Source organism: Cnephaeus nilssonii (assembly GCF_951640355.1).
Source record: "Cnephaeus nilssonii genome assembly, chromosome: 8".
Classification (NCBI taxonomy): domain Eukaryota; kingdom Metazoa; phylum Chordata; class Mammalia; order Chiroptera; family Vespertilionidae; genus Cnephaeus; species Cnephaeus nilssonii.
In genome coordinates this window covers 30,668,388-30,695,995 of record NC_137079.1, presented here as the reverse complement: position 1 = coordinate 30,695,995, position 27,608 = coordinate 30,668,388, and the positions used below count along the sequence as shown (strand labels likewise).

Below are 27,608 nucleotides of genomic sequence, written 5' to 3'. Positions count from 1 at the left end.
AGAGCGTCGGCCTGCGGACTGAAAGGTCCCAGGTTCGATTCCGGTCAAGGGCATGTACCTTGGTTGCGGGCACATCCCCAGTAGGGGGTGTGCAAGAGGCAGCTGATCGATGATTCTCTCTCATCGATGTTTCTAACTCTCTATCCCTCTCTCTTCCTCTCTGTGAAAAATCAATAAAATATATTTAAAAAAAAAAAAACTAACAAAATGTCAAGAAATAATATGCTCGGTTCAAAAAAGTTACACACACACAAATAAAAGCCTAAGAAAAACCTGGATCTAGCTTTATAATAGTTTATCTGGAAAATGAGGAAAACTCTCTACCTCAAGATGGATCAACAGTGTGTTGGGGAAGCCAACAAAAGGGCTACTGGGACCTCAGGGGTCACTGGGTGCCTGTCACAGCAGTCCCACTGTTACCTAACAGAGCAAGACAACATCTGAGATTCAGAACGAAGTTCAGCACCAGACCACAGCCAACTGAGAGCCTATCAGGAGCAATGCCAGATGCTTAAGAAATCCAAGTGGCACCCTTGACATGGGAGGACTTGGGGATAATGAGCCACGTGAACAATTATAACAAGTGAGGGTTGTAAAGAGAGTGGGATTTGGGGACTCTGGCCCTGGGAACAAAGTTTAGGAGAGATTTCCACATAGTGCTAACTAGAGCAGCTGGGGGGGGGGGGGGCAAACTTTTTACCTATGGAAAATACTGAGCTGCTAAAAACATTATATGAAAAGGGGGATTATTTTAGAAAGGTCTGAAAAGTAGCGTTAGATAATTTCTTTAGCTGTAAATTAGATTCCATGTAACAATTTAATGAAAATTAACATGTAGAATATTCTGTACTTAAATTCCATATTAATATTAAACATTAATTACTGCCATTTATGGATTGTCCATATTTTATTGATAAAAAGGTTGAGCCACAGACCAAGAAAATTACTTGCCCAAGGCCAGAGAGATGAGGAAGCAGAGTGTGGAATCAAGGCCCAGTGCCCTTCCTACTGGGATAAAGGGGGAGGAGAGGAGAATGCAGGACCAGGAATGAGACAAGTGGAGACAGGAAATGCCTATAGCAATAGCATACAGTTGTCAACCTGTAACTCCTGAATAGGTGGATAAAAGTAACAAAGTTGTCTGGCCAGTGTGGCTCAGTAGTTGAGCATTAACCCACACAACAGGTCACTGGTTTTTTATTCCCTTTGAGGCCCATGCCCAAGTTTCAGCTCCATGCCCAGTGGGAGCATGCAGGAAGCAGCCAATACATGTTGTTTGATGATGTTTCTCTCTCATGGATATTTTTTTCTCTCTCTCTCTCCCTTCCTCTCTATCTAAAATTAATAAAAATATATTTTAAAAATTCCTTAAAAAAGTAACAAAGTGGCAGAGAAGTCTGTATATATAAAGGCATATATATATGTTGAGTAACAGAAACAGGTCTAAAATCCAGGGCTCTCCCTTTCCTTTCCCATCAATCCTTGTGTTAAATCACTGCTAAAACACTTAGCTCAATTACTTGTTTTGTAGGTGGGTATCTGCGTTATCTTTAGGAGAGAGGCTCGCAACTACTTTATTTCTGGCTATCATCAAGGGATGAATCTTAGAAAAGACAAAAAAGCAGAAAAGAGGAAATAAAAGTTACTTGGCACACAGTAGACCCTTGATGATTATTAGTAGTACACCTAAGTTTTGGAAACTCCTTATGTTGACCTTAGAGATGGCAGAGATATTATCTCCTAATTTTGAGAAAATGGCTAGTCATTAACATGCCAAAAGATTAAAACCAGGTAAAGAATGTGAAAATAGGATAAAGGAGAAGAAAAAAAGTCCGTGGCACAAGCCCCTTAGACCAATCCAACCTGGGGCAGGTGCTAAGACTGGGGATGCTCCAGTCAGACTATCTATGGAGTCTCTTAGAACCACAGCCTGTTCAAGAGAGTTCCCAATAAGCTAAGCACTCTTCTTATGGGTTCCCCCTCTCCTCCACTCATGTGAATAGAATACTGAAAACACACCATTAAAAAACTGGCATTCTCATGTTTATGTTTGTATGCTTAAATACAAAATCTTTGCATTTGGTGTCCAGAAGTCACTTCCTAGTGACTACTTATGTCCGTCGTCATCACCCCCAACTTGTATCTGAAGCAACATTAACTCACATTGGTCATTCTTCTAAGGCTAACTTAATTACAGATACATTTAATAGCCATTCTTTTGCTAGTAGGAATATGTTTTCATAATTATCAGTGGAAACAAGGCTAAGGCAGCTGTGAGCGGGGATGCCAGTAAAGCTGGGCTTAAGGCCAGACTCCTTCAGTCACAGCTGTAACCTTGGGCAAATCACTTTGGGTCACCATGGATCACAGTAAATCATGTAACAGGTGAGAGTACTCTATAAACAGAAAGCATTGCTATGTGAAATGCCTATTATCCAAAAGTAATTCAATAAACATAAATTCCAATTAGCCCACAGGTAAAAATATCAAACTCTAATTAAGGCCCCAATTTAAAACTCAACACCATGTAATTAGAACTGGAAAAAGAAAACAAAACAAATTCCCTTACCGGTTTGTTAATGCTGGCTCCTGCTTGAATCAACCAGATCAGGCACTGAGGATGTCCTCCAAAAGCAGCAATGTGAGCTGGGGTCTGTGCGTAACGTGTAGTGGAAACATCAAGTGTGGCTCCAGCTCTCACCAACTGCATTAAGCACTCCAACTTCGAAAACAGCAGGAGAAATGAAACATGCATAAATGTTGGTGTACTATTAAATATTACACAAATAATCTAATTCTACAATGGAGATTAAGTGTCATTTGTTGCCAATTTTTTTTTTCCTGTTTAAGGGAAGAAAGTAAGTCGTTCCTTCCCAATGCTATAGAAATTTTTAAAGGCATTTAAAAACAAAACAAAACATTTTTCTTTATAAAAAAAATTGGCACATAAGCCCGGCTGGCATGGATCAGTGGTTGAGCATTGACCTATGAACCAGGAGGTCATGGTTCGATTCTGGGTCAGGGCATGCCTGGGATGCAGGCTCAATCCCCAGTAGGGTGTGTGCAGGAGGGAACCAATCAATGATTCTCTCTCATCACTGATGTTTCTATTTCTCTCCCTTAAAAAAATAAAAATAAAATGGCACATAGAAATATAAAGTAAAAAAGACTGACACTACACAAATTTTAAGTATTTTGTTTTCCCTACAGTTGGAAAAGACAAAATAAGAAAAGGTTAGCTTGCATTATTCAGACTTCTATCAAAACTAGGTTTTGCCATTTTCATACACTATTCTAAAGAATAAAAATGTTAAAGTGGCCCTGACCGGTTTGGCTCAGTGGAGAGAGCGTAGGCCTGCGGACCGAAGGGTCCCAGGTTCAATTCCGGTCAAGGGCATGTACCTTGGTTGCGGGCACATCCCCAGTAGGGAGTGTGCAGGAGGCAGCTGAATAGATGTTTCTCTCTCATCGATGTTTCTAGCTCTCTGTCCCTTTCCTCTCTGTGAAAAATCAATAAAATATATTTTTTTAAAATGTTAAAGTGACTGGTAGGTTAAAAAAAGGTTTGTGTAGCCATGGTAAACTCTCCATAGTCAAAGGCTGTTTTCTGCAGTCTGCACAACTGTACACCTTTATACAATGCAGCATTTGATGAATACTCAATTGAGGTCCAACCTTCAGATTATTTTCTCAGGGAAAAGATGTGTAGAGTAAGTGAGAGGGTAGGACTTAAGTCTTTCCAAACTGATTGTACAGGGGGAAAAAACCTTAAAACAACAATGCAGAAAGGGATAGAGCACAGCTGTGCTCTGCACCTAGCAGATGACTAAAAGGAACACAGGAGTCAAGATAAGACTGCAGCCTGGTTACATATTATACTAGCCTCTGGGTAAAGAACTCATCCCACTCAACATACATTGAACAAATGCCTACCACGTGCCAAGCACTGTCCAAGAAGGCCTGTTGTTCTCAAGGACTTACACTCTTCCACCTGGTGTGTCCTCAGATGCTGGACTCCAGACTGCTCTGTTTCCGTTCACGAAGCACCATGCACAATTAGTGATAAAACTCTAACTGCCAAAATTCTTTCTCTTCCAGAGAACAGACCTCAAATGAAGAACGTAATAGCTACGTTCCCATCTCACCCCATGTCTCTTATCCTCTTTCAGCAATTTAAGCCTTTCTTTGCAAAGGACAGATGACCAAAATCAACATTTTTGTGAGATGAACTGTTGAAAGTACACTGATTTAAAACATGCTCTCTGTCTTCAAGGAACTTGAATCTGGGAGTGGTTGCTGATAAAGAGACAATTTTGGTATATTGTTACATATTGCTTTATTAATGTACTGAGTAAAAAGAAAAGTGCCAATACTAGTGATAAAATGAACAGCTGTTAAATCCAACAAAAATGAAACAAGGATAAAAAATTACTTGGATGCCCTAACCGGTTTGGCTCAGTGGATAGAGCGTTGGCCTGCGGACTGAAGGGTTCCAGGTTTGATTCCGGTCAAGGGCATGTACCTTGGTTGTGGGCACATCCCCAGTAGGGGGTGTTGCAGGAGGCAGCTGATCGATGTTTCCGTCTCATCGATGTTTCTAACTCTCTATCCCTCTCCCTTCCTCTCTGTAAAAAATCAGTAAAATATATTTTTAAAAAAATTACTTGGTATTCCAAAAGCAGTTAATCTTAATATCAATTGAGAGCTCCCTGGACTTAAAACTGTACCTATTAGTTCAATTTAGGAAACTGGGTTTGGAATCCTGGAAAAATACTGTTCAATAAGACAGCTTGTAAAAAGCAAGGTATAATTAGAAATTTTATATGTTAAGTGCTCTGGGAACAAATAAGCCTCATAAAAGGTTAGGAAACTCGTGCACAATTGGCACATTTCTAGGAACTCAAGCTTGAAAGTTGGGAATCTATGTACATAAAAGTCCAATATGCAAAGTGTCCCCTCTGGAGTTCTATGTGCGCTGACCACCAGGGGCGGAACCAAGGGAGGCCCCAGTCGGCAGTCGGGAAGGGAGGCCCCGGTTGGCAGCCAGCAGCCTCTAGGGACCCTACTCGTGCACGAATTTCGGGCACTGGGCCTCCAGTAGTTCATAATTATGCTAGATTGGCTCTTGCACAGGCCAAGAACAGTGTAGGCTTAAATGTATATAAAAGAATGGAAGCTGTTTTCAAGGGGCGGGAAATGTATAGGGGGGACTGGATTGGGAACCTGTAGCACTGAATCCTGGTCTAATTTCTGTCTTAACAGCTTTTTCTCAAAGACTGAATGATGCTTTCTATGGCCCTTCCGTATAGAACACTATCCTACCTAATAAAAGGGAAGTATGCAAATAACCATCACTCCCGCTATGCCCACGATTGGGCCGGCGGCAGGCTGCGGGCGGGACTTGGGGTGGCCAATTGGGCTGACAGGATGAGGGGGGGGGGGCGGGGACTCCCCGCCCCCAGTTCCTCCTGCAGGCCCCAATGGCCGGCACTGCGGGAGGACCGATGGAGCTCCGGGTGGCCGATTGCGTGCCTGCCAGCACCAGTTTTCTGCCAGCACCAGTTTTCCGCCAGCAGCAGTTTTCCTCTGGCCACCCGCCGATCAGAGCGCCTCCCAATCAGAGCTCCTCTCGGGGTGGCCAATCGCGGTGCTGGCGGAAAACTGGTGCTGGCAGCCAGGTGAAGGAAGGTCTATTGCACGAAACTTCGTGCAACGGGCTTCTAGTACATTCATAATGATTAAAGACGGCTGAAAACACTAGAGTAATTGCCTCTATTTACAATATTTGGCCTCTGAGGTTAATCTACTACTCATGTTCTATAAAAGTAAAGACTTTCAAAAAGTCAGTTTTATTATCATAAAATACGACAGAAACTTATCATTTTAAGCATGTTAAAGCAGTTATGGCCATTAGAAAGCCCTAGAGATACCTGAAGGCACCCTTGGGTTGGTGACTATTCTAAATGACCATTTTAAACGAGAGCTAAGCATTCTACAGAATGTACAGGCTTGTCATACAATACTGTGTCACTTTCTACCAGGATGGGGAGGATAGGCATCAACAGGGAAGCCTTTTCAAAAAAGCTGTCCTTGCCGGTTACAAGGGTACCTTTCCCCAAAAGGCAGAGGGATAAAACATGTTGAGAACCAGTGCTTTGAGAGTTTAATGTAAAAATAAACCAGAGCAAGATGCTCTCAGGAGGGAGATAACGCCTCAGATTACTGATTGCCTTGGGAAATCTACATTGAAGAGAGAAGGAAGGAAAGGAAAGAGGGTTCTATTATTTTTGTTTAAGAAACTGATTTCCCACGGGCGCTCATTGTCAGCAACTGGTACTATAGTAACACAACGTTAGAGACTGGCGCCATGGGATCTTATGGTTGATTAAGTTACTTGCCTCATCTCCACTAATCATAACTCCCTTTCATTTCTTTCAATAAAATAAACACGACTTTTCCGTTTTATGAGCGGAATCAGAAACGGCTTCCCAAAAGATACAAGTGTATTGCGAATACAGCACCAAGAAGAGCAAAGTAAAGCAATTTCACCTGCTGGTAATACAAAGAGGTTCAGGACTTAAAATAAAGTAACATTTCGCATTACCCTGCATCTATTTTTGCAAAAACTCTATTTCAACCTAACCTCATAATTTCAGAGGGAAACATTTAAAAATGTCCCTGAATTTTGACATAGAAAACTTAATGCTGCTTTAAAAAAAAAAATCCTCACCAGAGGTATTTTTTCATTGATTTCTGGAGAGAGTGGAAGGAAGGGAGGAGGGGGGGGGGAAAAGAGAGAGAGAAACATCGATGTGACAGAGACACATCACTGATCGATTGCCTCCCGCATGTGCCCCTCCCAGGCTGGGGAACCTGCAACGGAGTTCCGTGCCCTTGACCGGGAATCGAACCCGCGACCCTTCAGTCCGTGGGCCGACGCTCTAACCTCTGAGCAAACCGGCCAGGGCTGGCTTCATCAGTTCCTTTTGAAATGCACCGAAAATTTCCCTTTACGACTTCTTCTCTGATCAGATAACCCCATTGACCGCACAGAAAGGGGAAAACGTTATCTCATCTTTCAAGACCTGAAAGTACCACTCTGTTCTCAAATGATCACAGGAAGGTAATTGTGCCTAACTTAACCCCTTTACAGTAACTTACACGGAAGACAGAACCACCATCACTGATTTTACTCCACCCGGGCAAGCCAAGAGGCTCCGAAGCATACGGACAACATTCTACCCCAAATCCCCTACAACCCATTTGTTAAAAAGTATCACCACTTATCTGACACAACGGTCTGGTGACTGTACAATTCCATCAGGTTACTGCACTACCGAAACCACCTGAAATACAACCTTCAGCTAACAGAGAGGTCCCCAGGTAACTCGTGTACACGCTGGTTCCAGCGGGACCGGGGCGCCGACCGCAGCCGCGGGGCGTGGGCGAGGGCAGGGGAGGGGGCGCCCTAAGTAGCGCCGGGCAGGGGTTCCGACAAACGCGGACGCCACTCGGCGCCCCTCGGCGTTGGGGAAGGGGAACCCGGCCCATCGATCCTCCGAGTTTTGCGCGGCTTCGCTGCCGGCGCCTGGAGTTCTCCCCTGGGTCAGAGCGGGAGCGAGGGGACCTCCAGGGCCCGCCGCACACAGCGCTCGGGCCCCGGCCGCCCCGCGGTTTCCCCCCGAGGCACCGGCCTCCGGCAGCTCGCGCGTTCCCAAACAGGGCCAGCTGCGAGAGGCTCCGGCCTCCGACACAGGCGACCGGGGGTGGGCCTGGACCGCCCTCCCGACCGCAGGCACTCATCCTCTGGGCCAGGGGCGGCGCCTCCGGGAGGCCGCCCCCGTTTGAAACGAGCGCGGCCGCCCCAGCGCCCCAGGCCCCCTCGGGGCGCCTCCGGGCCCTCTTCCGCCCGCGTCCCTAGGGGCGTCGTGGCGGCCGGCACGCCCCTCCCCGCGCTCCCGGCACGCCTCGCGCCCCCAGCGCTCAGCCCCCATCTTCCCCGACCCCACTGGAAAGCTGCGGAAAATGGCGCCTTAAAGCGCCCGCGCCCACCTTGCCGAAGTGCGCGGCCCAGTGCACCGGTGTCCAGCCGTAGAAGGAGTCCTCGGCGGCTAGGTGGGCGCGCGGCGTCTGCTGCAGCAGCGAACAGAGCGTGGCCAGGTCTCCGTCGCGGCAGGCGCGGTGCAGCGGGAAGCGGAGCGACAGCAACTCCTCACTCGAGAAGCCCGCTTCCACGCCCGGGCACGCTCCCGCCGCCGACATGGTCAGTCACCGGAGAGTTTGCGCGGGCGGGCCGAGAGGACGCGCCGGGGAGGACCTGCGAGGCCGCCGCCGCCGCCGACCGAGCACAATGGAGCGAGTGTAGCGCCGCCGCCGCCGCAGCGTCCCGCCGGCTGCCGAGCGCAGCGCGCACGGGGGGCGGGGCCTGCGGAGGCCGGGCCCTGGCTGGCGCCGGGAAACAGCGAGTCTGGAAGGAGGCCGGGAGCCGTGGGGTGGAGCCCGGCGCGGCCGGAGATGTTGCAGACGCCTGGGGCGGCGGGCTGAGAGCGGTCGGGATCTGGGGAGGGGCCGAGACTGGAGGCCGTTCCGAGGCAGCCGGGGTGGAGCCGCCGGCGATGGATGGGCCAGGAGAGGGGGCGGGGCCTGGCGCGGCCGGGGCTGAGGCCTAGGGCTGCGGGGTGGGCGGGGGGGGGGGGGGGAGAGGGGGGGGAGAAACGACGCCTGGAGCGCGGGGTGGGGTGGGGTAGAGGGGTGTAGGGGCCTGTGGTTGGGAGAGGAGCGGGGCCGAGGCTGTCCCAGGTGCGGCTGGTCCCACGGGCTCTTGGCCGCGCCCCCTTCCCAGACCCCAGGCCCGGCAGGTGTCCGGATCGTCCCGCGGGGGCGCCCCAGCCGCGGGGCCTCCGGGAAGAAGCCCGTCCCACTTAATAAAAAGCGCCAGGAGTCTCTGGTTTGGGGTTTTGCGACTCTCCGGAAGCGGGATTCAGGGTCCCTGGGAGGTTTCGGCCCCGCGCCCATAGTTCCCCAGTTACTCCTTTGGGGGAGACCATTGCTCCTTAAGATCTGGGACCCAGTCCGGGAGCGGAGGTCAAGTTCCCGCGCTTTCTGCCCTCATTAGAGCGCCTGCTGGTCGTTTTCGAGAACAGACAGCAAAAATAATGAGAAAAATGCTGCTGCAGGCAAAGAAATACTAAATTATTTTTCAATGCCTGAGAGCCATTGCTTTTTTAAAGTAGATTTTTTTTCTGATCATGAGTAAAACGTGGAAATTATCAATAATTTCACTATTGAGGGATAACCATTATTAACGTTTTTAAAAATATATATTTTATTGATTTTTATACAGAGAGGAAGGGAGAGGGATAGAGAGTTTGAAACGTCAATGAGAGAGAAACATTGATCAGCTGCCTCCTGCACACCCCCTCCTGGGGATGTGCCTGCAACCAAGGTACAGCATGCCCTTGACCAGAATCAAACTCGGGACCCTTCAGTCCGCAGGCGGAAGCTCCATCCACTGAGCCAAACCTATTAACGTTTATGGATATTTACTTAATAGTACTTTTCTAACCATATAGTTTGTTTTGTATATATTCGTTTTCCTTGTGTATATTGCTTTCCTTTTTTTCTTTTACAGAATTTTAATAATAGTAAACTATAAGTAGGTAACCACATATCTGGGAAAATATTGATGCATAAGATAGTACATTGCAGCATTAGTTAATAAAACAATAAATTAGAAACAGTGCCTAGCAAAAGGAATGACAGCTATCTATTTATACAACAAATGTGTTGAATTCAACAATGAATGAATGAAACACATTGGGAAATGCTCTAGATAAAGTGAGAAAAAGTAGCAAGTATTTAAACTCAGTGAGCAACTTACTAATGAATGGGAAATATGAATGAGATTTAGAATCTGTCTGATGTCAAGGAATTTATAATATAGAGGCCTGGTACACGAAATTCGTGCGGGGCGGGGGGGGGGGGGGGGCGTCCCCTCAGCCCAGCCTGCACCCTATCCAATCTGGGACCCCTTGGGGGATGTCCAACTGCCAGTTTAGGGGGATCGGGCCTAAACTGGCAGTTGGACATCCCTCTCACAATCTGGGACTGCTGGCTCCTAACTGCACACCTGCCTGCCGACCTGGTCACCCTTGCTGCCCCCCCTTGCTGGCCTGGTCGCCCCTTACTGCCTCCCTTGCCAGCCTGGTCACCCCCAACTGCCCCCCTCTGCCGGCCTGGCCACCCCTAACTGCCCCCCCCACCCGCCGACCTGGTTGCCCTTTACTGTCCCCCCTGCTGGCCTGGTCACCCCCAACTGCCCCTCCTGCCGGCCTGGCCGCCCCTAACTGCACCCCCCCCGGGCGACCTGGTTGCCCCTTACTGTCCCCCCTGCTGGCCTGGTCATCCCCACTGCCCCTCCTGCTGGCCTGGCCGCCCCTAACTGCCCCCCCCCCAGCCGACCTGGTTGCCCCTTACTGTCCCCCCTGCTGGCCTGGTCACCCCCAACTGCCCCCCTGCCATCCCAGTCGCCCCTTACTGCCCCCCCCCACCGGCCTGGTCACCCCCAACTGCCCCCCTGCCAGCCTCGTTGCCCCCAACTGCCTCTCCCCCTCCCCCCCAACTGCCTCTCCCCCTCCCCCCCCCCCCACCGCCATCCTGGTTGCCCTCAACTGCCCCCTCTGCCGGCCTGGTCGCCCCACGCAGCCTGCTGTTCAGTAGTTTGGTCATCCCTCACTAACCCACCTGCTGGCCTGGTCGCCCCACACAGCCTGCTGTTTGGTCGTCCATCGGTTGTTTCAGGTGTGACAGACCCTGGCTTTTTATATATTAGGATTAGCTTAGGCAAGAAAGTATTTCAGGCCCAGCTGGCGAGGCTCAGTGGTTGAGTGTGGACCTATGAACCAGGAGGTCATGGTTCAAATCCCGGTCAGGGCACATGCCTGGGTTGTGGGCTCGATTCCCAGTGTGGGGCATGCAGGAGGCAGCCCATCCATGATTCTGTCTCATCATTGATATTTCTATCGCTCTCCCTCTCCCTTCCTCTCCGAAATCAATAAAAATATATTTTTTTAAAAAAGTATTTCAGTAGTTCAAGCAATACTATTGGGTTTGGACCGAAAAGGTAGAAATATGCTATAAGCACATTTCAAGATTGATCTACGCATTCAATCATCTTTCTTTGTGTACAATATGTTGATATTAATCAAATTATCTGTTTACAGTCTACATCCTGATAATGACTCCTGAACTGCCTAGGAGAGAGACATTCCATTTTGCAAAAGGACAAAAGCATGCCTTCTTATGCATGATAAAGAGAGGGAGGGATTACCCTTTCTTACCAGGCATTCTACAAATGATGAAACTGAGACACAGATAAGCTAAGGAACTTGCCCAAGGACAAAGTTCCTGCATGCCTGTGACAGAGGTTAGAATAATATCCAGACCTAGTTTCCAACCCACTGTTAAATTTTTTTAACCTTGGAATGTATTTTTCATGAAGAGGAAAATAAAGTAGGTTATAGTGATAGGATTCTTAGAGTGCATCCTTCTTCAATTAATATGACTTCCTTTTTTTTTAGGGTTTCTTGGATTATATACACATTTAGGTAATTTTAGAGAAATAGAACAACATATATAAGGTGTCCCCCCAAAATGTATACACAACCCATTCAATATTTAAAAGAGTGTTTATTAAAATACACTTCATTTTCAAAATTGAGCTATCAGGTGTTAAAGTGTGTATACACTTTTGGGACACCTGTATATGGTGATGAATTCCTAAAATATGTCTCATGATAATTGTGGATATGAGAATTATAAGGGTGTCTATTGAGTACTCCCAAATGCTAATGTTCCAATTAGTTGGTCCTAAGTTTTTCCCAACTCACAAATTTTATCAATTTCTGATTTTCTTTAGGACTCTTATTTCTAAAGAGTTCTAGGAAAAATGAAAAAAAAAAAAGTAGATTCATAACTCACAGCCTTTGATTTTATTTGACAAAGCAACCATAAATTAGTGACAAAGATTCTCTCCTTGACTAAACTATTCTGGCCCCCCTGAATTTAAGCTAGGCCTTGAGTTATTGACTTGTGAGTTTGTTTCTGTATTATCCAATTTTAGCAACAACACTAAGTTGGTTTAACTAGACTTCCCTGTATGCCATTTATGATCACCCTTGTTGTCTAATCAGGTTTCTCATTACCTACAACCCTCAGGTGGTATTTGCTCACACCGGCCTGCCTTCAGCAAGAATCCTGTCAGGTTGGTTTAGCCAGAATCCCTGATGTTTAGTTAATGTTTCCTCTTAACCATTTTCCATCCATGGATACCCACCCACCTTGTGTTGTGGCTATACATTCCAACTTGTTCATGGTGTATTGAAAATTGAATTTGATATTGTTAGGTCTGATCAAATAATTGGATAGGTACCCACTCCCCTGGGAACTGAGCTTTAGACCACTTCACAACCAACATTCCCTTTCACCTAGACCACATTCCACTTGCTAAGACCATTATCCTTCCCCTCCGGAACTTCCCAGGATCTGGACCCGCCCAGAGAATTCTGTGCCCAGAAAAAGCCCGAGTCCTTTAAAATCTCTGACTCCCCCATCCCTGGGTACTAGTGCCATTTGGAGGCTCAGCCCATCTAGGTTCCAGATGACCTAATAAATTTATAATCCCTTACCACATTTGGCCTCTTGCATTCCTCCTTCGGCGACCCTAACAGATATCTCTCACCCACTGCAAGCAATAACGGGGTCTTACCTGTTGCAGTGGTCTCTGTACCAATTGTGATGGCCTCACTTGAGTAAAAATCTACCTACCATGCCTTAACAAGTGCCGTTGAACAAGTTTCTTCTTTAATTGTTTGCATAATAATTTTTTTCTTTAACCTAGCAAATTTGGATACTTGAAGATAGGATTCAAATAAGGGAAAGAAAACAGGAAGACTCCAGATTCAATATATCAAAACTAAACCCAAAAAACCCGTGTTTAGGATTGGCATTATGGTTTTCCAAAAAAGGATTGTGTTGTGTGAGGAATTGGTCAAGTGGGGCAGGGCTCAATTGAAGGAATGTCCCAGTCAGAAATGCATAGACGTGTACACATACTTGGTACTCTGGCGGGCCTCTTCTGAGAACTGTTATTATGCTTGGGACATAGTGAACAGTGTGTCGTGGAAGATGAGGTTGGAGAGGAAGCCAGAGTCCCAGGTTATCCACCAAACTAAGGAGCTGTCTTTAATTCCTGAAAGTGTTGGATCAGTGAGGGGCTTTGCTGTGGTGCCAGGTAAGGGGAGGGTGTGGGGCTGTGAGGGAGAACCAGACCTGACTTACAACTGATTCTGTGTAGATCCCACTCTGATGGTGCCTTCACCTTGGCCCAAAAGTGGGACCAAAATCTTACTGTTCTCTAATCTGCCTTTTCTCTCCTCCCATCCATCTCCCACCATGCTGCCAGATCCATCTTTTAAGAAGGCAAATCTGCTTAAAATTGGACATAAGAACAGAGTTTGAGTCTGTCCAGGCTGCCATAACAAAATACCATAGACTGGTTAGCTTAAATCAGTGGTCGCCAACCTTTCGGACCTCACAGACCACCAGTGGTTCCTGGACCACCAGTTGGCGACTGCTGGCTTAAACAACAGAAATGTATTTCTCACTGTTCTGGAGGCTGGAAGTCAGAGATTAGGGTGCCATTACAGTTGGGTTCTAGTGAGAAGCCTCTTCCTGATTCATAGATGGCTGCCTTCTTGCTGTGTCCTCACTTGGTGGAGAGGGAGAGCTCTCTCTCATGTCTCTTATAAGGGAACTAATTCCATCATGGGGGCATCATCATGACCTCATCTAACCCCAATCACCTCCAAAGGCCCAGCTCCAAATAACATCACATTGCTATGAGTTTTGGGGGAACACAAACAATTTCCCAAACTTTGGTCATTCAGATACCACCTCCATGTGAATTTTCACATCTATGTAGATTTTTATACATGTAGGACTTGTGCTGTTCATATTTTTCTTAAAATGTTTACTTTTTAAAATTTACCAACTTTATTCACATCCCCTCCATTAACAAAACATCCATGAGTTACGGTGCTAGTTACATTTTCTTCCCTACCTATTTAAACAAATACACGATTTATTCAAGTGCTTTCCAAATCTCCCACCATTAGCGGCACTCACACCTTGCTTTGGAAGTTGCTTCCCTGGCAATAAAATCTGTACCTACAATTGCCTACCTCCTGTGCCCGAAAGGCTGTCCACTCAGTTCTTTAAATCACGGTTGCCTCAGCCAGACGCTTTTTCTACCCCATTCCCAGTACACACTCTCTGTTTTGGCTTGAGCTGTGTTCCCTCAAAATTCATGTGTTGATGTCCTAACCCCCAGTATCTCAGAATGGGACTTTATTTGGAAATGGGGTTGTTGCACATGTAACTAGTTAAGATGAGGTCATAGTGTAGCGCAGGCCTTTAACACAAAGTCATTGGTGGAAATCAGGCTCTTCCATGGGACCGTGAGAAAAGTATTTCAAGGATCCACACGGGAGATTGTGATGTGGACATGGCAAGATGATTTGTTTGTGAAGGCTGCCCTTGAGCTTCCAATGTCCCAACTCCCTCCATCCAACCATGTCTTCAGCAGGGCCAAAATGAAAGCCAGTGCCCAGAGTTACTGCTTCATAGTCCTTGAGAGCCTTTGCAGTCGGCCGTGGGCCCCAGGTGGCCACTAGACCTGCTTGGTCCAGTGCTCCCAGGTGGGAAGAATGTGAACGAACAGGGCTAGGAGGGTCACAGAGGGAGAGAGAGCGAGCTCTTTGCTCTTTGTCTCCGGCATTATAACCAGGAGCTTTTTCAAAATAACCAGTCAACTTCACAAGCTTTCATGGGCGTGCTTTGGGGTCCACCCCCTGACAAATAATCCCTTTCCCTGGTTGGACTTTCCCGTGCTTCCACCCCCTCCCCCCCCAATCCTGAGTGGGGAAAAGAGGGAGTTAATCCCCTTGGAGGGACAGTGATGGGATTTCCTTGTGGTGTGAAGCTGAAACTTCCTGGTAAAGCAAACAAGCATATGCTTGCTTCCTTGCTGAATATGCTCAACAATGTCTGACTCTTCCTTTGTTTCCTTTTCCATCAATAATTTGCTAACTATGGTAATAATGTGACTGGTGTCCTTATAAAAGTGGAACATTGGGCACAGGTGCACGCACAGGGAGAACACCTTGGGATGATGAAGTCGGAGATCAGGGTGATGCAGCAGAAGCTAACAAATGCCAGGGTGTGGAAGGCCTGGGACAGGATCTCCATCATCCTCAGGAGGAGCCAACCTGTGGTCACCTTCATATTGGACTTCTGGCCTGCAGACCGCGCGAGAATACATTCCTGTTCAAGCTGCCTCTTTGTGGTGCTTTGTTATAACAGTACCAGGACACGAACACACCCTCCTGTCCTGGTTCAATCCAGAGATGCCAAAGGCTGGGGAGGCTCCCTCACTGCCCTGCTCAGACACCTTTGAATGCACCTGACCCCTTGGACTCCTTTCAAAAGCCATGACCCTGGTAACAACAGGAGCTTTGTTCCCCTCCAGACACTTCTGAGAGCAGTTTCCAAATGTCTAGAATTTTAGTTTCCTGTCACCTCCAAATGGAAAAAACTTAAAAACCCAACAAGTAAATTTTACTCTAAGTTGTGAAATAAAATTTTAAAAACAAAAAACAATCCTATATAATAAAAGCGTAGTGTGCAAATTGTCCCCTGGACCGGGAGTTGTCCGGGAGTTCGACCAGGGGGCGGGGCCAGCCAGTGGAAGGGAGGGAGTACCCAGCCGGCAGCCGCTAGGGACACTACCAGTGCATGAATTTTGTGCACTGGGCCTCTAGAGAAATAAATAAAAATCTAGATAGTGAAGAGGCGTGCCCTGAGACTGCCTCTTCACGTTACTAGATCTCTTGGTGATTGGAAACATGCCAGAAGTTTGCTTCTGGAGGCTCTAAATGTGATAACAGGTGCTTGTCTTCAGAGGGTGCCTCGCTGCTCGGCAAGGGAGCCGCCAGCCAGTTTGGAGAGCTTGCTCTGAAAATCTTGTGCTTTCCACTTCACATCGGGTGTTCTGTTAAACAAAATAATGGATAGATGCCTCTCTCTCTCTCTCTCTCTCTCTCTCTCTCTCGCTCCATTTCTGTCTCTGTCTCACTCCATCTCAATCTTTCTCTGTCTCCATCTCTCTCTTCACCTGTCTCTGTCTTTCTCTCCATCTCTCCCACTCTCACACTGTCTCTGTCTATCTCTGTCTCTTTCCCTCTCTCTCCACCTCTTCCTCTCCATCTCTCCTTATCTCAGTCTGTCTTTCTGTCTCTTCCTCTCTGACTCCATCTCTCCCTCACTGTTTCTGTTCCTTCCTCTGTGCATCTGTCCCTCTCTATCTCTCAGTCTCTGTCTTCTCTGTCTCTGTCTCCCTCTCCATTATTACTGTATCCCTTGCACGAGGACAGTGCCCCATCCATATTAAGCCCTCAGTACAAATTTGTTGACTGACATGAAGTTGCAGGCTGAAACACATATCAGTTGTCCTTTACAGAAAGGGGATTTGGTTATAAAGAACATGAAGATTCTGGAATCTTACTGATTGTCCTGTGTCTTACTTATATCTTGTTTAAAAAGTGATTAGCACTATAATGAGGGGGAGGTGGGGACGACTCAATTTTTTCCCTTCCCATGTCGGCAAAACCCCAGTTCTTCCCTGCTGCATGTTTCTTCCCTGTGTGTCTCCTTTACCTTCACAAAGAACACTTATGGTCACCAAATGTGTGGAGATTTGGAATAAGAGATGTTGCTAGTGTCTTATCACTTTGGAAATGACAAGGGTTTTAGGAGCTCTGCCAGAAACTGGGGACAGAGGCCAATATATATATTTCTTATAATTTCACAAGCACAAATGCTCTTAAAACCAAAAGGACCTATGCTCCACTCAATACTTGTATTCTATATATATAAAAGCCTAAGCGACCGTTCGACCAGTCACTATGATGCACACTGACTACCAGGGGGCAGACGCTCAACGCAGGAATTGCCCCCTGGTAGTCAGTGCGCTCCCACAGCGGAAGTGCAGATAGCCAGATGCCGGGCTCACAGCTATCGAGAGCAGCTACTGTGGCGTGAGCCTCTCCCACGGACACTCCCCTGTGCACCCCTCCCCCATCCGGACCAGATCGGACCGGCATCAGGACTGACTGGGCGCAAGCTTGCAGCCGCTTCTCCGTCATGGATATTGCCCTAGGATGGGCGTGTGGAGACCACAGTTGAGTGGCAGGTGCAGTGGGGGCCGGGATGAGCCGCAGTGGTGTGGCACCCAGCCCAGGCGTGAGCTCCTCCCCGGCCACCTGCCGCTTCGCACGCTACTACATCCCTCGGGGGATGTTGGACTGCTGGTTTCGGCCCGATCCCCACAGGCCATGCCGAGGGACCCACCAGTGGCCTCTAGTAGTAGAAAACTTGGGGATGGAGGGTGGAAAGGTGTGAAGCATAAAGAGGAAACAACAGGCTGGTCTGGTACCTGTCATCCTGAAGACAGGCAGCCAGGGTTGAGGCTGCTCCTGAAGAGGGTCCTGCTGAGGATCACCACGTGTGGTCTCCTGAGCCCTTGACCTTTAACTTGGCAACCAAGAAGTCCTTTCAAATGTTTCAGCCTATTCCTTCATTTCCCAATGTTATGACCGGAGAGAAGAGTCCCTCGTGAGTCATCACTATTATTAAAGTGTGCTCAGCGGTCCGTCTAGGCAGAGTTCGTGACCTTCCTCCACAGAGCTGGCCAGGAAATCCCCACGTTGCCATCCCGAGGCCAACTTCCCTCCACACAGAGCCAAGGGCCTCAAGCAGAGGCAGCTAACCATGCTCGTTGGACCAGACCCAGGGACCTGGAGCGATTGAAATCGATCACGTGTTCCTCACCCTTCCTGAAATTCCCACTGTGGAATTCATTCCGTAAGTACATTCCAGAAACGAGCATTTAGCCTGACAGGAATCTCTGTTACCAAGGATAACACAATCTCAAACATCTGATGAAATAAGAGGAACTAAGTTGTCAAAACTACTCTTGAGTGGATGCAGGAGAACTGAGATCATGTGAGCCAGGAACACAGAGGCTACGAAGGGGTGAGGTTGGAGCTCACTCGGGTCCCAAGATGGTCTCTGCGTGGAAGACAAACGCGTGAACACTTGTCTTTTTATCCAACCCCACTAGACCCCTGCCCCCCTGGTCCTTTCAAACATGGGAGTGATCTTTGTAGAGGATTTGGAGCATGCGGGGAAGCAGCCAGAGTGGGGGGATGGAAACACAGTGCCCTCCCGCAGTGGTGGCCCAGGGCACGGAGCCAGTTACTTTCACCTCTCATTATGCCAACCTCTCCCCCTTCCTCCATTTCTCAGGGCTGGGTGAGTACTAGGAAGGAAGATTAACGGGTCTCCTTGGCTAGAGGGAACATCTCTCAGCCTCTCTAGCTTAGTCTCCTCATTCACTAAAGGAAGACAAAAATTACCCAATTCCTGCTAAGTGGCCCTTGTCAGGGTCACATGAGACTGTGGGTGTGTAAAGGATTTTAAGATTGTGAAGATGCAGGTTATTAAGCGTTCTGCAAAGCACCTTTGTTATTTACCCTGCCACCAAGCAGTTTATAAAAATTTCAGTTACCAGCTTTTCCTGGTATGAGGTCTTGCTGTTAGGTGTTTTTTCTCTCTCTTGAAGGCTAAATTTCAGTGGCCAAGGCCTTTAAGGACCTTGTTGCCAGAAAGGAGCACCACTCAGAGTACATGCCAGCTGCTGTGAGTGTCCCCAGGACCCTGTCCTGTTTCTAGGACCAATGGCCCCGCCTGGGCACTGATGTCCACAGGGCTGCTGGTGGCAGCATGCTGACCTGTGGCCAGGAGGCACTGCCCTCCCCTGGTCTCTTCATCCCAAATCTGCGGTGCCCCCTGGTAATTCCACATCAGAGACTGTCACATTTGTTGTATATATTTTCATACACACACAAATATAAGTATAGTTATGCATTAATCTACCCACGATTTTTTCAGGTAAAATGGAATCATATTACACACTGTCTGCAGCAGAGCCATTACTTACTAAAGTTTAGGCAGCTTTCCATGATGGTAATGGAAATAGCACTGTTCTTCCTAATAGCTATGTATGCCAGTATGTGTCTGTAGCCTAAGTTATTTACACATTCTTTATAGATGAATGCATTATTTTGCAATTATAAGCAATGATACAATGAATATACTTATATATAATTCTTGGCATACTTGACCAATTTTCTAAGGTAGAATCTCTAGGTTAATTTTATGCATTTTTATTAAATATATTTTTATTGATTTCAGAGAGGAAGGGAGAGGGAGAGAGAGAGAGAGAAACATCAATGATGAGAAATAATCATTGATTGGCTGCCTCCTGCACACCATACACTGGGGGTTGAGCCCGACCCTGGGCATGTGTCTTGTCGGGGAAATGAACTGTGACCTCCTAGTCAATGCTCAACCACTGAGCCACTCCAGCCATGTATGCATATTTTAATGGCTTTTCATACATTTCCAAGTTGCCACTCAGAAAATTGGGGCTAATTTATATTCCCATCAACAATGTTTGAGGGTTCTGTTTCTACACACCCTGGTAAAATACTGGGCATTAGTCATATTTTTCAATTTAGGAAATCTGATATGCAAAAATGATTCATTTAACAAGTATTTATCAAGCACCTGCCACATGTCCTTTTAAACCTGCACTTGTAAAATTATTAATGAGACTGCTACTGAGTATCTTTCTCTATGTGTTTTATGTTTCCATATAAACATCCTTGAGATGTCAACTGGTAGGCTTTGCTTATTTGTAAATGTTAATTTATAAGAGCCATTCATGTTTAAAATATCAACTCTGTTATGCCACAAAGAGTGGTTTTAACTATTTTAATGGATCCTTTTACTTTGCCAAGATTCTCTATTTTATGCAGTCAAGTCTGGCCTCATATTTTTCTTTATAGTTTCTGTCCTTGGAGTCAGGCTAAGAAAAGTACACTAAAGTTATAAAAATATTTCTGTGCCAGTTATCAATCTATTGGATTTTAGCTTCAGCTTTGGTATTCACTCTACCATAATGGACCAGATGTTCTAAGCATTTCTCCTTGGCATTAGGCACAGTGTTGAACTTCAAAAGTAGGGGATGGTGGAAGAACATGGCAGGAGGATGGCACCTTCTTCTCCTGGTCCAGGAATGCTGTGCTTGTTCTCTTTTTTTGTGCCTTCTGTGAGGTCTGATGGTGATGCAGACTAGAAACCAGCTCTGATTGCAATTTTTCTACCACCCAATGGTGTGTAGGAAGACCTTTTCCATGGAGCCTAGACACTGGTCTCAGGGGCAGGACCCCTTCCAAGTTTGTCCTCCCTGTGCACTCTCCCTTAGCCCTGGGGTAATCTTCAGTGTCCTCTCTCCATCCTTACCATTCCATTCCTATCACACTTGATAATCTATATATGTAAAAGCCTAAGCGATTGGTTGACCGGTCGATAAGTAGCTATGATGGGCACTGACCACCAGGGGGCAGATGCTCAATTCAGGAGCTTCCCCTGGTGGTCAATGCGCTCCCACAGCAGGAGCACCACTCAGCTGACAGAGGGGCACCAGAGCAGGGCTGGTGAGCACAGCTGCAGCGGCAGGAGCCTCTCCCGCAGACACTCCCTCTGCACGCCCTGAGCAGTGGCGCACTACTTTGTGCTGTGCGGGATCAACAAGGACAGTGGCCTGGAGCCCCATGAGCTGGTGGGTAAGGCCGGGCTGCGGTGGCGTGGAGGTCACTGATCCCCGCAGGCCAGGCTGAGGAACCCCACCGGTGCAAGAATTCGTGCACCAGGGCCTCTAGTTCTTTATATTAAAGTTCTCTTGTTTAAATTACTGACTGGACCCAGACTGGTACAATTCCCTTATATTTACTTTCAGCCATTGTAATGTTTGTATTCTTGATATTTAAATATTTAACTCATATCAGTTTGTATTCCTGTGTATGTTAAAGCTCCAACAATGTTTTCCCAGTAGTTCACCCATTGTCCCTCAACCTCCCATATAGATCTGAAATGATTCTTTGTCATATATAGAACATCATGAATATCAAAATTTCTGGACACCTTATTCCATTCCAGTGACATTCTGTCTACTCCTGTGCTACACTGTTTTATACCCTGGAGCTTTATAACACACTTTAAAATACAGTTTGCCAAAAGGAAATCTCAACAATCACCAGTAACTCCCTTTCCCCAAAATATTAGGTGATCTATATCCATAATAAAATTTAAAAATAACAATAGACAAAAGTAACCTCTTGGAAAAGGAAAAATTCTAACTTGTTTTAGAAGCAGAAAGGAAATAACTGAAATTACCTAGCAGTTAGGATTATCACCAAGAACATGCTGTATAAAAACCCGTGAGGAGGTGTATATCTTACCAAACAAACTATGCCCCTTGTACTCAGAAGCCACCACACAATTAAGTCATGATTACATATTTTTTAAAAATATATTTTATTGATTTTTAACAGAGAGGAAGGGAGAGGGATAGAGAGTTAGAAACATCGATGAGAGAGAAACATCGATCAGCTGCCTCCTGCACATTCCGCACTGGGTATGTGCCTGCAACCAAGGTACATGCCCTTGGCCGGAATCGAACCTGGGACCCTTGAGTCCGCAGGCCGACGCTCTATCCACTGAGCCAAACCAGTTAGGGCGTGATTACATATTTTAATTTGAAAAATTAAGATGCAGATGCAGCTTCAAACCATGAAATCCACTAAGTCTGATTTGGAATGAGAGGAGCATCTGCCTCTGTTCTGCAAAGAACAGGGACAGGGGCAGAGTAGCAGAGACCATACCTCTGGAATTCCACATCAGACCCCAAACCCTCTTCACCTCCAGTCTTGTACTTCATCCTCTCCTCCTTTACTAATCATTCAGAAGAGGGAATGCCTTCGCCTCCTTGCCAAGACTAGCCAGTCCCCTGACTAGAACTCTCGATCTGGGCCTCATACCCAAGGAGCCCCCGTCCAAGGACACAGCTGGGGGCTGAAACCCAGCTCCCACTGCTTGTCACATCACGCACCAGGCGAAGGGCAGCCACGAGGGGCAGGGGTTCTTTTTTTCAGATTTGTCACATCCAGATTAGAGCCCCAAAAGGAAAAAGGATGGAGAATGTAGAAAAAAAGAGCATGAGAATTAACTATCTTATTGCCTTTGCATTGACTATACAGTAATAAAAGTACTGATGTATTTTAGATTCTAGTAAGTCAGAGAGGCATAGCTAAGCTAAGCATCAAAAGACTATTAAAATAATGTATACTAGATATAAGACTTTTCTCAAGTATTTATTTTGAAAATATTTTCTCCCAGTCCATAGTGTTTCTTTTCATCACCCTAACAGGGTACATCATAGCCCAAAAGTGTTTGAATTAGTACAAAAAAAATTGATGATGTACAACTTACCTTTTTTGCTTTTGATGTCATGTTTAATAACTATTCACATACTTTTAGGTTTTGAAATTTTTCTCCTGTGTTTTCTTTTGAAAGATTTATAGTTTTCTGTTTTCTAATTAAATCTATGATTCATTTTGAAATATATGAGATTTAGGTCAAGCTTCAATTTTTTTTGTATATGGATGTCCAATTGTTCCAGCACCATTCATTGAAAAAGCTATCTTTCCTTCACTGAATTGCTTTTGCATATTTGTCAAAAATATTTATATGAGTCTATATCTGGGTTGTCTCTTCTGTTCCATTTCTGCATGTGTCTATCCCTGCACAAATGCCAAACTGTCTTGAGATTATTCACATACCATACAATTCAAATATTTCAAGTGTGCAATTCAAAGTCTTTTAGTATATGTAGAGTTGTGCAACCATCTCCACAATCAATTTTAGAACATTTTAATTACCCCAAAAAGAAATGCCACATGGCATAGCTGCTATTCCTCAATGTCCCAATACCTCCTATCCTACCGGAACCCTGGACCACGCGGGACGTGGAAAGGGATTCCTACAGCAACCATTAATCAACTGTCTCAATAGATTTGCCTATTATAGACATACTAGAGGCCCGATACACAAAATTCGTGCATGGGTAGGGGTAGGGTCCCTAGGCCTAGCCGGCAATAAGGGCTGATCTGTGGGGCGACCAGCAGGGAGATGGGGGCGGGGGGAAAGCCCCGCTGGCACCCGCCTTGGCCAGCCTGGTGCTGCCCGTTCCCCGGCCCCGCTGGTCACCTCCCTCTGCTGGGCGACCGGCCGGAGATTGGGGGCCCCTGCTGGCACCCACCTTGGCTGGCCTGGGGCCTGTGGGCTGGGGGCAGCTCCTGCGTTGAGTGCCTGCCCCCTGGTGGTCAGTGTACGTCATAGCGACTGGTCATTCTTCCGTTCAGTCAATTTGCATATTAGGCTTTTATTATATAGGATTATATAAATGGATTCATATAATATGGGGTCTTTTGAGTCTGGCTTCTTTCACTTGCATAGTATTTTTAAGGTTCATCCATGTTGTAGTGGGTGTCAGTGCTTTATTCCTATATATTGCTGAATAATGTTCCATTGTATAGATAGACCACACTTGTCTGTGAATCCATCAGTTGATGGACATTTGGGTTGTTTCCACTTTTTGGTTATTATAAAGAATTCCACTATTAACATTTTTGTGTGGGTATATGCTTTCATTTCTCTTGATTATAAACCTAGGTGTGGAATTGCTGAGTTATATGGTAACTCTATGTTTAAGTGTTTTCCAAAACAGCTGCCCCATTTCACATTCCACATGCAGTGTGCAAGGGTTCCAATTTTTCCACATTCTCCCCAACACTTGTTATTACCTATTATCTTTTTTATTGCCACCATCCTAGTGGGTGTGAAGTAGTATCTTATTTTGATTTGCATTTCTCTCATGGCTAATGATGTTGAGCATCTTTCCATGTGCTAATTGGTTATTGGTATATCTTCTTTGGAAAACCATCTATTCAGATTACTTGCCCATTTTTGTTGTTATTTGTTATTGAGTCATAATAAAAGTTTTAATATTCTAGATACAAGTGACTTATCAGATATATGATTACAAATATTTCTTCCATTTTGTATATTCTTTTTTCACTTTCTTCATGGTGTAACTGTAGGTACATTTTTAAATTGTGGTTAAAAACACAACACTGAATTTATCATCTTAGCATTTTTAAATGTACATTTCAGTCGTATATTTACATTATTGTACAACAGATCCCTAGAGAGTAGAAGTTCAACTATCTTCCAAGGACCCAACACATTCATTCAGCTGTTTTGGATGCTGTCAGTTAGACTGAAGACATTTTTATGTGGCCAAAATATTGGAGCATTACACTTTTGGGTTTTGAAAATTGCTGTGACGAGAGGTGTTACAAGGTTCAGAGACAGAACAAGGGAAAGTAAAGTTCAAATATCTGTTCAACCCTAGTCAGTTTTCTCAGTGGTTAGACCATTGGCCTGGGGACCGAAGGGTCTCAGGTGAAAGTCCCAGTCAAGGGCATGTACCTTGATTGCAGACTTGATCCCCGGCCCTGGGGTCGGGGGACGTGTGGGAGGCAACCAATCCATGTGTCTCTCTCACATAGATGTTCCTCTCTGTCTCTCCTCTTCACTCCCTCTATAAGTAAATGGAAAAAAAAAATCCTTGGGTGAGGATTAAAAATAAATATCTGTTCAATTTACAGCAAGATAATGAAAGGAATTTTTAAATATCTGCCTTATCTAAGGGTAGTACTGCTGTGTAAATTGATTACGTCAGTATATCCTGATTGGCCAACAGTGATGGTCATGATTTTAAAATATTTAGTAGAAGACCATGACCCCTGAGTTAGAAGGACTGCTGAAGTATTGGGTTCACCACAAACTATGTAATGGTGTGACAATGAGAAAGATCACTTAATATCTCTGAGTGAAGACAAAGTGGAGGTGGCACCTCCCTCCCAGCACTATGGTGAAGGTTCAATGGTGTTATGTACATGAAAACAATTTACAGATCACAAAGCAAAAATGTTTGAGAAGTGTTCTGTGCTGAATTGTGTCCCCTCAAAATTCATATGTTGAAACCTAACCACCACCCGCCCTCCCCCCGCCCCCCCCCCCCCCGCCCCCTGTATATCAGTATGTGACTGTGTTTGGAGATAGGGTCTTAAATAGGTGATTGAATTAAAATGAGGCCATTTTGGTGGGCCCTAATCCATTCTGACTGGTTTCCTCATAAGAAGAGATTTGGACACACGGAAACACCAGGGATGCATGCACAGAGGAAAGACCATGTGAGGCAGGGAGAAGATGGCCATCTGCAAGCCAGGAAAAAAGGCTCAGTAGAAACCAACCCTGCCCTTGTCTTAGATTCCAGAACTCTGAGACAACGAATTTTTGTTGTTTAAGCCTCGCAATAAGTGGTACATTGCTAAGGCAATTTGAGCAAACTAATACATAGTTGAGTAAGACATAAAAATAAAAAATAACACTGAAATATTCCTTTATTGATAAAGGGACTACAGAATGGTGTCATAGAAATGGGATAGGGTTGGAAATCAGAGTTTTATTCTTTTTGCTCCTCCACTGACTTATTTTGTAACTAGTGAGTTGTATGTCCTCTCTTTGCCTGTTTCCTAGAATCCTAGGGTTGGATGAAAGGCCTCAAAAGGCTATTCCGGCACAAACATTCTCTGACTCAAGCCCCCAGTCCTATATTTTACAGGTGATTCACTGACATCTGGGAAAGACAGGATAAGGCTTTTCTATCTTTGAGAAAAGCATAAAGCCAGCAATTACAAAAAAAAAATAGTATAGTTTAATTCAATCTCCAATTGCCTTTTAAAATGATATTTAGAACGAATACCAAGCCATTGCTAAACAACACAAAGGAAATAGAAGTTCTCTATTTAGCATTGTTTCTAAGACAAGATTCATGAACTTCCCCAAACCTGCCTTTCGGGAGAAACAGGGCAACCCCACATTTAAACCTGAATAACACTTTTCAGCCTGGCCACCTCAAGAAGTAGGGCATGTCTGCAACCACAATCAGCTTGGGTATGAAAACTTGGAAGAAACTTTGCTCAAGGAAATGTTCTTGTCATCCCCTAAAAAAATGCTGGTGGGTCAAATCCTTCGCAGCTAAAATACTGATGTAAAAGCTTCACTACTACACAAGGAATTTTCAATGCCTTGAAAATTACCTGAAATTAGATCATTTCCTAGGGATTGGAAAACATTTTTTTTTTCCCTGTAGCGATCTTGGTTTCAGTCAGGGATAATATTCAAAATATTTAACAACCCTCAAGGTTGAACACTGGCTATAAATAGCCTGGTCACACTGAGGGGCAATGTCAGCCCTGGCTTTCCATCCAAGTCAGTTGCATGCACTCCCTGGAATGCTGTTTATCTCCACATTGCAGAAACCCATTGAATATATTCTGAGCCTTCATGGGCAAGGACATTTACTCCATGAGTGCATGCATGCTTTCTATGTGTATGTGCATGCCTTTGCAGGTGCTGCAGCAGGAGGGAGGCACGGGAGGGCTGACTATCAGGCCTTCATAGGCCCTGGCTCTCCATGTACAGAATTACTTACAGGATATAATGGTAAATTTTATGTGTCAACTTGACCACTGGATGCCCAGATATTTGGTCAAACATTTTTCTAGATGTTTCTATGAGGTTGTTTCTGGATGAGATCAACATTGTAATGAGTAGACTGAGAAAAGCAGATTGCCCTCCCTGATGTGGGTGGACCTCACCTGATCAGTTGAAGGCCTCAATAGAACAAAAGGCTGACCTTCCTCCTTGCAGATGACCTTTCATCTGGGGTCATTAGTCTTTTCCTGATTCCAGATTCGAACTGGAACATCGGCTCTTCCTGGAAGTACACCAATGGCTTTCCTGAGTCTCCAGTTTGCTGACTGCAGATCTTGGGACTTGTCAGCCTCCATAATTGTGTGAGCCAATTCTTTATTTTTATTTTTTTTATGTTAATCTTCACCTGAGGATATTTTTCCATTGATTTTTTTTTTTTTTTTTTTTTTTTTAGAGAGAGTGGAAGAGAGAGGGAAAGACAGAGAGAATCACATCGATTGGTTGCATCTTGCACAAGCCATGACCAGGGCCTGGGCCAGGGAGGAGCCTGCAACCAAGGTATGTGCCCTTGACCGGAATCGATCCCAGGACCCTTTGGTCCACAGGCCGATACTCTATCCACTGAGCCAAACCGGCTAGGGCACGTGAGCCAATTCTTTACAATACATTTTTATATGTATACATCCTGTTAGTTCTGTTTCTTTGAAGGACCCTGACTATACAGGTTATGTTTCTTTAAAACTCATTCTGTTAGATAATAGCAAGCTTTGAACACTCTTATTATTCAGACTCAATCAGATTTTCTTTCTTTTTTTTAAAGAAAATAAAAACACATTATCTTTAACTCAATATTCTTTTAAAATATTTTTATTGGTTTTTATACAGAGAGGAAGGGAGAGGGAGAGAGAGGCATTGATCTGAGAGCACAACATTGATCGGCTACCTCCTGCACATCCCCCACT

The 27,608-nt window shown here is 45.6% G+C and overlaps 1 protein-coding gene across 2 annotated transcripts in view; it reads right to left on the bottom strand.

Moving 5' to 3' along the window:
* Window positions 1-8,511, bottom strand: part of ANKRD10 (ankyrin repeat domain 10) — a 35,712-nt gene extending 27,201 nt beyond the window's left edge. The window contains exons 1-2 of one of the 2 annotated variants that reach the window (XM_079778941.1): window positions 8,053-8,511; window positions 2,570-2,722 (exon numbers count right to left, since the gene is read on the bottom strand). In XM_079778941.1, coding sequence (XP_079635067.1) covers window positions 2,570-2,722; window positions 8,053-8,262 — 363 coding nt within the window. In that variant the 5' untranslated portion in view covers window positions 8,263-8,511. Of the gene's footprint in view, window positions 1-2,569; window positions 2,723-3,981; window positions 7,989-8,052 lie in introns of those variants that run through there. The other variant, XM_079778942.1, reaches the window with a different exon arrangement.
* Window positions 8,512-27,608: the final 19,097 nt, after the last annotated feature.